Source organism: Oncorhynchus mykiss, unplaced genomic scaffold (assembly GCF_013265735.2).
Source record: "Oncorhynchus mykiss isolate Arlee unplaced genomic scaffold, USDA_OmykA_1.1 un_scaffold_164, whole genome shotgun sequence".
Classification (NCBI taxonomy): Eukaryota; Metazoa; Chordata; class Actinopteri; order Salmoniformes; family Salmonidae; genus Oncorhynchus; species Oncorhynchus mykiss.
The window spans coordinates 27,340-39,900 of record NW_023493668.1 but is presented as its reverse complement, the minus strand read 5'-3'; the positions used below and the strand labels follow the sequence as shown (position 1 = coordinate 39,900).

The window sequence follows — 12,561 nt, the reverse complement described above, 5'->3', positions numbered from 1 at the left end:
GTCAGGAGACCACAGAGAGGAGCAGGGGGAAGTCTGGAGACCACAGAGAGGAGCAGGGGGGAGTCAGGAGACCACAGAGAGGAGAAGGGGGGAGTCTGGAGACCACAGAGAGGAGCAGGGGGGAGTCAGGAGACCACAGAGAGGAGCAGGGGGGAGTCAGGAGACCACAGAGAGGAGCAGGGGGGAGTCAGGAGACCACAGAGAGGAGCAGGGGGGAGTCTGGAGACCACAGAGAGGAGCAGGGGGGAGTCAGGAGACCACAGAGAGGAGTAGGGGGGAGTCTGGAGACCACAGAGAGGAGCAGGGGGGAGTCTGGAGACCACAGAGAGGAACAGGGGGGAGTCTGGAGACCACAGAGAGGAGCAGGGGGGAGTCTGGAGACCACAGAGAGGGGCAGGGGGGAGTCTGGAGACCACAGAGAGGAGCAGGGGGGAGTCTGGAGACCACAGAGAGGAGCAGGGGGAGTCTGGAGACCACAGAGAGGAGCAGGGGGGAGTCTGGAGACCACAGAGAGGAGCAGGGGGGAGTCTGGAGACCACAGAGAGGAGCAGGGGGAAGTCAGGAGACCACAGAGAGGAACAGGGGGGGGGGGGGGGGGGGTCGGGGGTGGTACTCTGGTTTTAGGGGTGGTGGTGGGGGGGGGGGGGGTCTCCCTCTAGTTCCAGACAGACTGGGTCCATACTGATGGGTCTCCCTCTGGTTCCGTCCGACTGGGTCCATACTGATGGGTCTCCTCTGGTTCCAGACAACTGGGTCCATACTGATGGGTCTCCTCTGGTTCCAGACAGACTGGGTCCATACTGATGGGTCCTCCTCTGGTTCCAGACAGACTGGGTCCATACTGATGGGTCCTCCTCTGGTTCCAGACAGACTGGGTCCATACTGATGGCTCCTTCTCTGGTTCCAGACAGACTGGGCCCATACTGATGGGTCCTCCTCTGGTTCCAGACAGACTGGGTCCATACTGATGGGTCTCCCTCTGGTTCCGTCAGACTGGGTCCATACTGATGCGTCCTCCTCTGAGAAGCAGTGTCTCCTTGCTCTTGGGTTAATTCTCCAGCAGTGTTAACAGAGTGACTGGGCTCTACTGCCCCCTCTGATCTCCACAGGTTTATCAAGTTACTAAAAGAGGCCTTGGAGTTGATCACCAAGCGTCGGGTGTGTTCAGGGTTCTCCAGCAGGAATGTGTGACGGAGACCTATGGTGTTATCCAGGCTGACCTCTAACCTCTGACTGGACCACAGACAGGGGGCGGGACCTGGGAGAGGCGGGCTGGGGCAGAGAGCCAATCACTAGGGAGAAGAGCACGAAGACTTCCTGCCTGAAGAAAATCTAAGAGAGAGGAGAGAGAAGATGGAGGTTAGGACAGTGGACAGGTGTGGGTTTAGATGTATCTATAGGGGTTAGTGGTAGGGTACTAGGGTTAGCGGTAGGGTACTAGGGTTAGTGGTAGGGTACTAGGGCTATAGGGGCTAGTGGTAGGGTACTAGGGTTAGCGGTAGGGTACTAGGGCTATAGGGGCTAATGGTAGGGTACTAGGGTTAGCGGTAGGGTACTAGGGTTAGTGGTAGGGTACTAGGGCTATAGGGGCTAGTGGTAGGGTACTAGGGTTAGCGGTAGGGTACTAGGGCTATAGGGGCTAATGGTAGGGTACTAGGGTTAGCGGTAGGGTACTAGGGTTAGCGGTAAGGTACTAGGGCTATAGGAGCTAGTGGTAGGGTACTAGGGTTAGTGGCAGGGTACTAGGGTTAGTGGTAGGGTACTAGGGTTAGTGGTAGGGTACGAGGGTTATAGGGGTTAGTGGTAGAGTACTAGGGCTATAGGGGCTAGTGGTAGGGTACTAGGGTTAGTGGTAGGGTACTAGGGCTATATGGGCTAGTGGTAGGGTACTAGGGTTAGTGGTAGGGTACTAGGGTTATAGGGTTTAGTGGTAGGGTACTAGGGCTATAGGGGCTAGTGGTAGGGTACTAGGGTTAGTGGTAGGGTACTAGGGCTATAGGGGCTAGTGGTAGGGTACTAGGGCTATAGGGGTTAGTGGTAGGGTACTAGGGTTATAGGGGTTAGCGGTAGGGTACTAGGGCTATAGGGGCTAGTGGTAGGGTACTAGGGTTAGTGGTAGGGTACTAGGGCTATAGAGGCTAGTGGTAGGGTACTAGGGGTATAGGGGCTAGTGGTAGGGTACTAGGGTTAGCGGTAGGGTACTAGGGCTATAGGGGCTAATGGTAGGGTACTAGGGTTAGCGGTAGGGTACTAGGGTTAGTGGTAGGGTACTAGGGCTATAGGGGCTAGTGGTAGGGTACTAGGGTTAGCGGTAGGGTACTAGGGCTATAGGGGCTAATGGTAGGGTACTAGGGTTAGCGGTAGGGTACTAGGGTTAGCGGTAAGGTACTAGGGCTATAGGAGCTAGTGGAGGGTACTAGGGTTAGTGGCAGGGTACTAGGGTTAGTGGTAGGGTACTAGGGTTAGTGGTAGGGTACGAGGGTTATAGGGGTTAGTGGTAGGGTACTAGGGCTATAGGGGCTAGTGGTTGGGTACTAGGGTTAGTGGTAGGGTACTAGGGCTATATGGGCTAGTGGTAGGGTACTAGGGTTAGTGGTAGGGTACTAGGGTTATAGGGGTTAGTGGTAGGGTACTAGGGCTATAGGGGCTAGTGGTAGGGTACTAGGGTTAGTGGTAGGGTACTAGGGCTATAGGGGCTAGTGGTAGGGTACTAGGGCTATAGGGGTTAGTGGTAGGGTACTAGGGTTATAGGGGTTAGCGGTAGGGTACTAGGGCTATAGGGGCTAGTGGTAGGGTACTAGGGTTAGTGGTAGGGTACTAGGGCTATAGAGGCTAGTGGTAGGGTACTAGGGGTATAGGGGCTAGTGGTAGGGTACAAGGGTTAGGTTAGTGGTAGGGAACTAGGGTTATATGGGTCTGTGGTAAGGTACTAGGGTTATAGGGGTTAGTGGTAGGGTACTAGGGTTATAGGGGTTAGTGGTAGGATACTAGGTTATAGGTGTTTGTGGTAGGGTACTAGGGCTATAGGGGCTAGTGGTAGGGTACTAGGGTTATAGGGGTTAGTGGTAGAGTACAAGGGTTAGGTTAGTGGTAGGGTACTAGGGTTATGGGGTTAGTGGTAGGGTACTAGGTTATAGGTGTTTGTGGTAGGGTACTAAGGCTATAGGGGCTAGTGGTAGGGTACTAGGGGTATAGGGGTTAGTGGTAGGGTACTAGGGTTATAGGGGTTAGTGGTAGGGTACAAGGGGTATAGGGGTTAGTGGTAGGGTACTAGGGTTATAGGGGCTAGTAGTCACACCTCTGCAGTCTGTTAACCAGCTGTGTGACCAGGGAGTCAGAGATCCCAGGGTAGGCCTCCTCAGCTAGGAGAATAGCTTCTCTCAGTTCATCTAGAGCCATGGGGTTCCCATTCACTGCCTCCTGACGCTGCTTCAACTGGAGGACAGAGAGACGGGAACAACAGGGTTAGGAGGGAGGACAGAGAGAAGGGAACACAACAGGGTTAGGAGGGAGGACAGAGAGAAGGGAACAAAAGGGTTAGGAGGGAGGACAGAGAGAAGGGAACACAACAGGGTTAGGAGGGAGGACAGAGAGAAGGGAACACAACAGGGTTAGGAGGGAGGACAGAGAGAAGGGAACACAACAGGGTTAGGAGGGAGGACAGAGAGAAGGGAACACAACAGTGGTAGGAGGGAGGACAGAGAGAAGGGAACACAACAGGGTTAGGAGGGAGGACAGAGAGAAGGGAACACAACAGGGTTAGGAGGGAGGACAGAGAGAAGGGAACACAACAGGGTTAGGAGGGAGGACAGAGAGAAGGGAACAAAAGGGTTAGGAGGGAGGACAGAGAGAAGGGAACACAACAGGGTTAGGAGGGAGGACAGAGAGAAGGGAACACAACAGGGTTAGGAGGGAGGACAGAGAGAAGGGAACACAACAGGGTTAGGAGGGAGGACAGAGAGAAGGGAACACAACAGTGGTAGGAGGGAGGACAGAGAGAAGGGAACACAACATGGTTAGGAGGGAGGACAGAGAGAAGGGAACACAACAGGGTTAGGAGGGAGGACAGAGAGAAGGGAACACAACAGGGTTAGGAGGGAGGACAGAGAGAAGGGAACACAACAGGGTTAGGAGGGAGGACAGAGAGAAGGGAACACAACAGGGTTAGGAGGGAGGACAGAGAGAAGGGAACACAACAGTGGTAGGAGGGAGGACAGAGAGAAGGGAACACAACATGGTTAGGAGGGAGGACAGAGAGAAGGGAACACAACAGGGTTAGGAGGGAGGACAGAGAGAAGGGAACACAACAGGGTTAGGAGGGAGGACAGAGAGAAGGGAACACAACAGGGTTAGGAGGGAGGACAGAGAGAAGGGAACACAACAGTGGTAGGAGGGAGGACAGAGAGAAGGGAACACAACAGGGTTAGGAGGGAGGACAGAGAGAAGGGAACACAACAGGGTTAGGAGGGAGGACAGAGAGAAGGGAACACAACAGGGTTAGGAGGGAGGACAGAGAGAAGGGAACACAACAGGGTTAGGAGGGAGGACAGAGAGAAGGGAACACAACAGGGTTAGGAGGGAGGACAGAGAGAAGGGAACAGCAGGGTTAGGAGGGAAGACAGAGAGAAGGGAACAACAGGGTTAGGAGGGAGGACAGAGAGAAGGGAACAGAAGGGAAGGCTGGGGGTTGGGTTGGTCTGTCTGACCATGGCCGGGGGTTGGGTTGGTGTGTCTGACCATGGCCGGGGGTTGGGTTGGTCTGCCTGACCATGGCCGGGGGTTGGGTTGGTCTGCCTGCGCATGGCCGGGGGTTGGGTTGGTCTGTCTGACCATGGCCGGGGGTTGGGTTGGTCTGTCTGAACATGGCCGGGGGTTGGGTTGGTCTGTCTGATCATGGCCAGGGGTTGGGTTGGTCTGTCTGACCATGGCCGGGGGTTGGGTTGGTCTGTCTGCGCTATGGCCGGGGGTTGGGTTGGTCTGTCTGACCATGGCCGGGGGTTGGGTTGGTCTGTCTGAACATGGCCGGGGGTTGGGTTGGTCTGTCTGACCATGGCCGGGGGTTGGGTTGGTCTGTCTGACCATGGCCGGGGGTTGGGTTGGTCTGTCTGCGCTATGGCCGGGGGTTGGGTTGGTCTGTCTGACCATGGCCGGGGGTTGGGTTGGTCTGTCTGAACATGGCCGGGGGTTGGGTTGGTCTGTCTGTGACAGGGGAGAGCTCCCCTATGACAGGGGAGAGCTTCTTACTTCGGCCAGAGAAGGAGAGATGATGGTGGAAAACAGCCTCCCTGAAATGCCTCCACTCTCCACTTCCTGTCCCTCTCCCCCGTTCTGCAGTTTCTTAGGATCCTTCTCTCTGATGGTGAAGATCCAGTCATCACTCCCAAAGTTGTTCCCGCCTGACGCCTGCCCATCCTGCTCCCTGATTGGACAAGATAGACCAGAGTCAGGACTCTAATTGGCTCAGCACGATAGCATGACTCAATAGCCTTGGTTAAAGTAGTGCACTGCAAAGGGAAGAGGGTTCCATTTAGTATGCAATCTAGGTCTGATCCTGACTTACGAGTCAGACTCATCTGAGTTGGACTCTGCCTGCAGTCTAGGTCTGATCCTGACTTACGAGTCAGACTCGTCTGAGCTGGACTCTGCCTGCAGTCTAGGTCTGATCCTGACTTACGAGTCAGACTCGTCTGAGCTGGACTCTGCCTGCTGTCTGGTCTGCCTAGGTCTAATCCTGACTTACGAGTCAGACTCTTCTGAGCTGGACTCTGCCTGCTGTCTGGTCTGATCCTGACTTACGAGTCAGACTCGTCTGAGCTGGACTCTGCCTGCTGTCTGGTCTGATCCTGACTTACGAGTCAGACTCGTCTGAGCTGGACTCTGCCTGCTGTCTGGTCTGATCCTGACTTACGAGTCAGACTCGTCTGAGCTGGACTCTGCCTGCTGTCTGGTCTGCCTAGGTCTGATCCTGACTTACGAGTCAGACTCGTCTGAGCTGGACTCTGCCTGCTGTCTGGTCTGCTCAGCCTTCCACCTCCTGTATCTATCCACCAGCTCTGTCAGGTACGATGTCTTCTTGGCGTGACGCACAATCAGCTTGTGTTTCAACAGCTCTTTGGCAGTGGGCCTCTGCAGAGAGAGAGGGGGAAAGGGAAGGAGGAAAGCAGAAGGGATGAGAAGGAAGTTTAAGCAAGGTGAGGAGTGGAGAGACAGGACTGGATACAGAGAGGGTAAAACTACGCAGGCACAGATGCACAAATTACTTCCAAATGCTCTCTGATATTGCCAGGCCAGCGAATGGAAGTAAAATCAGTTGAAAGCAGGTAGGAAACACCTTCAAGCCCCAACGCAACACTTCAAAGGGAAGTAAAACCAGTTGAAACCAGTTGAAACCAGTTAGGTTTGGGGTTTAAACGTGTTTCCTAACAGAACACTTCAAAGGGAAGTAAAACCAGTTGAAACCAGTTAGGTTTGGGGTTTAAACGTGTTTCCTAACAGAACACTTCAAAGGGAAGTAAAACCAGTTGAAACCAGTTGAAACCAGTTAGGTTTGGGGTTTAAACATGTTTCCTAACAGAACACTTCAAAGGGAAGTAAAACCAGTTGAAACCAGTTAGGTTTGGGGTTTAAACGTGTTTCCTAACAGAACACTTCAAAGGGAAGTAAAACCAGTTGAAACCAGTTGAAACCAGTTAGGTTTGGGGTTTAAACGTGTTTCCTAACAGAACACTTCAAAGGGAAGTAAAACCAGTTGAAACCAGTTAGGTTTGGGGTTTAAACGTGTTTCCTAACAGAACACTTCAAAGGGAAGTAAAACCAGTTGAAACCAGTTGAAACCAGTTAGGTTTGGGGTTTAAACATGTTTCCTAACAGAACACTTCAAAGGGAAGTAAAACCAGTTGAAACCAGTTAGGTTTGGGGTTTAAACGTGTTTCCTAACAGAACACTTCAAAGGGAAGTAAAACCAGTTGAAACCAGTTAGGTTTGGGGTTTAAACATGTTTCCTAACAGAACACTTCAAAGGGAAGTAAAACCAGTTGAAACCAGTTGAAACCAGTTAGGTTTGGGGTTTAAACATGTTTCCTAACAGAACACTTCAAAGGGAAGTAAAACCAGTTGAAACCAGTTAGGTTTGGGGTTTAAACGTGTTTCCTAACAGAACACTTCAAAGGGAAGTAAAACCAGTTGAAACCAGTTGAAACCAGTTAGGTTTGGGGTTTAAACGTGTTTCCTAACAGAACACTTCAAAGGGAAGTAAAACCAGTTGAAACCAGTTGAAACCAGTTAGGTTCGGGGTTTAAACGTGTTTCCTAACAGAACACTTCAAAGGGAAGTAAAACCAGTTGAAACCAGTTGAGACCAGTTAGGTTCGGGGTTTGAAAGTGAACACTTCTGAAGCCTAACTAAAGGAACACTTACGAAGCTTGGCTCCTTGTTTAGGCAGGCCTCCACAAACTCCTTGAGGGGCTTGCTGTAGTTCCCCTCCAGGGTAGGAGGGGTGTTCTTTGGGATAAGGAACAGCACTTTCATCGGGTGTAGCTCAGAGTGTGGGGGTTCTCCTTTAGCCAGCTCTATACATGTTATACCCAGAGACCAGATGTCTGCCTGCAACACAGAGGGGACAGGGAGAGAGATGTTTTCACCTTCGGACCATCCAAAATGACAGCCTACTGTTTATATAAAAGTCATGACTTTTGACCCGAGTCCTATGGGCTAGTGTACTATATAGGGAATAGGGTGCAAATTTAGAGGTAGACCTTGTGTGACATTTGGGATAACGTCTTTGTTGTCATTATAAACAGAACTTCCTGTATGACCCCTGAGTCGTAGGCTGACTAACCTCTGACCTCTCACCATAGAGTCGTAGGCTGACTAATCTCTGACCCCTCACCATAGAGTCGTAGGCTGACTAATCTCTGACCTCTCACCATAGTCGTAGGCTGACTAATCTCCGACCTCTCACCATAGAGTCGTAGGCTGACTAATCTCTGACCTCTCACCATAGAGTCGTAGGCTGACTAACCTCTGACCTCTCACCATAGAGTCGTAGGCTGACTAACCTCTGACCTCTCACCATAGAGTAGTAGGCTGTCTAACCTCGGACCTCTCACCATAGAGTCGTAGGCTGACAAATCTCTGACCTCTCACCATAGAGTTGTAGGCTGACTGTAACCTTCGACCTCTCACCTTACAGTCATAGGCTGACTGCTTGATGACCTCTGGAGCCATCCAGAAGGGCGTGCCAACGAAGGTGCTGCGTTTGAGCTGGGTGTCTGTTAGCTGTCCTGCCACCCCAAAGTCTGCCAGCTTCACCTCCCCACGCTCCGACAGCAGGACGTTGGCAGCTGAGGGAGAGATGAGAGCAGTTTGGATCACAATGAAGCCAGGGGTAGGACCGAACAGGACTCAAACCCAGAATGGAACTAGGGGGTAGGACCGACCAGGACTCAAACCCAGAATGGAACTAGGGGGTAGGACCGACCAGGACTCAAACCCAGAATGGAACTAGGGGGTAGGACCGACCAGGACTCAAACCCAGAATGGAACTAGGGGGAAGGCCCGACCAGGACTCAAATCCAGAATGGAACTAGGGGGTAGGACCGACCAGGACTCAAACCCAGAATGGAACTAGGGGGAAGGCCCGACCAGGACTCAAACCCAGAATGGAACCAAGGGGTAGGCCCGACCAGGACTCAAACCCAGAATGGAACTAGGGGGAATGCCCGACCAAAACTCAAACCCAGAATGGAACTAGGGGGAATGCCCGACCAGGACTCAAACCCAGAATGGAACTAGGGGGAAGGCCCGACCAGGACTCAAACCCAGAATGGAACAAAGGGGTAGGCCGGACCAGGACTCAAACCCAGAATGGAACCAGGGAGTAGGCCCGACCAGGACTCAAACCCAGAATGGAACCAGGGAGTAGGCCCGACCAGGACTCAAACCCAGAATGGAACTAGGGGGATGGCCCGACCAGGACTCAAACCCAGAATGGAACAAGGGGTAGGCCCGACCAAGACTAAAACCCAGAATGGAACCAAGGGGTAGGCCCGACCAGGACTCAAACCCAGAATGGAACTAGGGGGATGGCCCGACCAGGACTCAAACCCAGAATGGAACCAAGGGGTAGGCCCGACCAGGACTCAAACCCAGAATGGAACTAGGGAGTAGGCCCGACAAGGACTCAAACCCAGAATGGAACTAGGGGCTAGGCCCGACCAGGACTCAAACCCAGAATGGAAGTAGAGGGGAATGCCCGACCAGGACTCAAACCCAGAATTGGAACTAGGGGGAAGGCCCGACCAGGACTCAAACCCAGAATAGGAACTAGGGGCTAGGCCCGAACAGGACTCAAACCCAGAATGGAACTAGGGGCTAGGACCGACCAGGACTCAAACCCAGAATGGAACTAGGGGGAAGGCCAGACCAGGACTCAAACCCAGAATGGAACTAGGAGGTAGGACCGACCAGGACTCAAACCCAGAATGGAACCAAGGGGAAGGCCCGACCAGGACTCAAACTCAGAATGGAACTAGGGGGAAGGCCCGACCAGGACTCAAACCCAGAATGGAACCAGGGGGAAGGCCCGACCAGGACTCAAACCCAGAATGGAAGTAGGGGTAAGGCCCGACCAGGACTCAAACCCAGAATGGAACCAAGGGGTAGGCCCGACCAGGACTCAAACCCAGAATGGAACTAGGGGTAGGCGCCGACCAGGACTCAAACCCAGAATGGAACTAGGGGGATGGCCCGACCAGGACTCAAACCCAGAATGGAACTAGAGGGTAAGGCCCGACCAGGACTCAAACCCAGAATGGAACTAGGGGGTAGGACCGACCAGGACTCAAACCCAGAATGGAACTAGGGGTAGGACCGACCAGGACTCAAACCCAGAATGGAACTAGGGGGTAGGACCGACCAGGACTCAAACCCAGAATGGAACTAGGGGGAAGGCCCGACCAGGACTCAAACCCAGAATGGAACTAGGGGGTAGGACCGACCAGGACTCAAACCCAGAATGGAACTAGGGGGAAGGCCCGACCAGGACTCAAACCCAGAATGGAACCAAGGGGTAGGCCCGACCAGGACTCAAACCCAGAATGGAACTAGGGGGAATGCCCGACCAGAACTCAAACCCAGAATGGAACTAGGGGGAATGCCCGACCAGGACTCAAACCCAGAAAGGAACTAGGGGCTAGGCCCGACCAGGACTCAAACCCAGAATGGAACAAAGGGGTAGGCCGGACCAGGACTCAAACCCAGAATGGAACCAGGGAGTAGGCCCGACCAGGACTCAAACCCAGAATGGAACTAGGGGGATGGCCCGACCAGGACTCAAACCCAGAATGGAACAAGGGGTAGGCCCGACCAAGACTAAAACCCAGAATGGAACCAAGGGGTAGGCCCGACCAGGACTCAAACCCAGAATGGAACTAGGGGGATGGCCCGACCAGGACTCAAACCCAGAATGGAACCAAGGGGTAGGCCCGACCAGGACTCAAACCCAGAATGGAACTAGGGGGTAGGCCCGACCAGGACTCAAACCCAGAATGGAACTAGGGGCTAGGCCCGACCAGGACTCAAACCCAGAATGGAACTAGGGGGAATGCCCGACCAGGACTCAAACCCAGAATGGAACTAGGGGGAAGCCCGACCAGGACTCAAACCCAGAATGGAACTAGGGGCTAGGCCCGACCAGGACTCAAACCCAGAATGGAACTAGGGGCTAGGCCCGACCAGGACTCAAACCCAGAATGGAACTAGGGGGTAGGCCCGACCAGGACTCAAACCCAGAATGGAACCAGGGGTAGGCCCGACCAGGACTCAAACCCAGAATGGAACTAGGGGGTAAGGCCCGACCAGGACTCAAACCCAGAATGGAACCAAGGGGTAGGCCCGACCAGGACTCAAACCCAGAATGGAACTAGGGGTAGGCCCGACCAGGACTCAAACCCAGAATGGAACTAGGGGGAAGGCCCGACCAGGACTCAAACCCAGAATGGAACTAGGAGGTAGGACCGACCAGGACTCAAACCCAGAATGGAACCAAGGGGTAGGCCCGACCAGGACTCAAACCCAGAATGGAACTAGGGGGAAGGCCCGACCAGGACTCAAACCCAGAATGGAACCAGGGGATAGGCCCGACCAGGACTCAAACCCAGAATGGAAGCTAGGGGAGTAAGGCCCGACCAGGACTCAAACCCAGAATGGAACCAAGGGGTAGGCCCGACCAGGACTCAAACCCAGAATGGAACTAGGGGTAGGCCCGACCAGGACTCAAACCCAGAATGGAACTAGGGGGATGGCCCGACCAGGACTCAAACCCAGAATGGAACAAGGGGTAGGCCCGACCAAGGACTCAAACCCAGAATGGAACCAAGGGGTAGGCCCGACCAGGACTCAAACCCAGAATGGAACAAGGGGTAGGCCCGACAAGACTAAAACCCAGAATGGAACCAAGGGGTAGGCCCGACCAGGACTCAAACCCAGAATGGAACTAGGGGTAGGCCCGACCAGGACTCAAACCCAGAATGGAACTAGGGGCTAGGCCCGACCAGGACTCAAACCCAGAATGGAACTAGGGGGAAGACCCGACCAGGACTAAAACCCAGAATGGAACTAGGGGGATGGCCCGACCATGACTCAAACCCAGAATGGAACTAGGGGTAGGCCCGAACAGGACTCAAACCCAGAATGGAACCAAGGGGTAGGCCCGACCAGGACTCAAACCCAGAATGGAACTAGGGGGTAGGCCCGACCAGGACTCAAACCCAGAATGGAACTAGGGGCTAGGCCCGACCAGGACTCAAACCCAGAATGGAACTAGGGGGAAGACCCGACCAGGACTAAAACCCAGAATGGAACTAGGGGGATGGCCCGACCATGACTCAAACCCAGAATGGAACTAGGGGGTAGGCCCGACCAGGACTCAAACCCAGAATGGAACCAAGGGGTAGGCCCGACCAGGACTCAAACCCAGAATGGAACTAGGGGGAATGCCCGACCAGAACTCAAACCCAGAATGGAACTAGGGGGAATGCCCGACCAGGACTCAAACCCAGAAAGGAACCAGGGGCTAGGCCCCGACCAGGACTCAAACCCAGAATGGAACAAAGGGGTAGGCCGGACCAGGACTCAAACCCAGAATGGAACCAGGGAGTAGGCCCGACCAGGACTCAAACCCAGAATGGAACTAGGGGGATGGCCCGACCAGGACTCAAACCCAGAATGGAACCAAGGGGTAGGCCCGACCAGGACTCAAACCCAGAATGGAACTAGGGGGTAGGCCCGACCAGGACTCAAACCCAGAATGGAACTAGGGGGATGGCCCGACCAGGACTCAAACCCAGAATGGAACCAAGGGGTAGGCCCGACCAGGACTCAAACCCAGAATGGAACTAGGGGGAATGCCCGACCAGGACTCAAACCCAGAATGGAACTAGGGGGAGGCCCGACCAGGACTCAAACCCAGAATGGAACTAGGGGCTAGGCCCGACCAGGACTCAAACCCAGAATGGAACTAGGGGCTAGGCCCGACCAGGACTCAAACCCAGAATGGAACTA

General features: G+C 54.0%; 1 protein-coding gene across 1 annotated transcript; it reads right to left on the bottom strand.

Annotated features, from left to right (window-relative positions):
* Positions 1 to 1,196: 1,196 nt before the first annotated feature.
* LOC110512950 (serine/threonine-protein kinase 24) lies at positions 1,197 to 8,402 on the bottom strand (the record flags this gene model as incomplete). The annotated part of the gene is made up of 6 exons (XM_036972500.1): positions 1,197 to 1,332; positions 3,299 to 3,435; positions 5,245 to 5,419; positions 5,975 to 6,126; positions 7,417 to 7,602; positions 8,185 to 8,402. Coding segments are annotated over 6 exons (908 nt in total), but the record flags the coding sequence as incomplete, so codon positions are not given.
* Between the last annotated feature and the right edge of the window lie 4,159 nt (positions 8,403 to 12,561).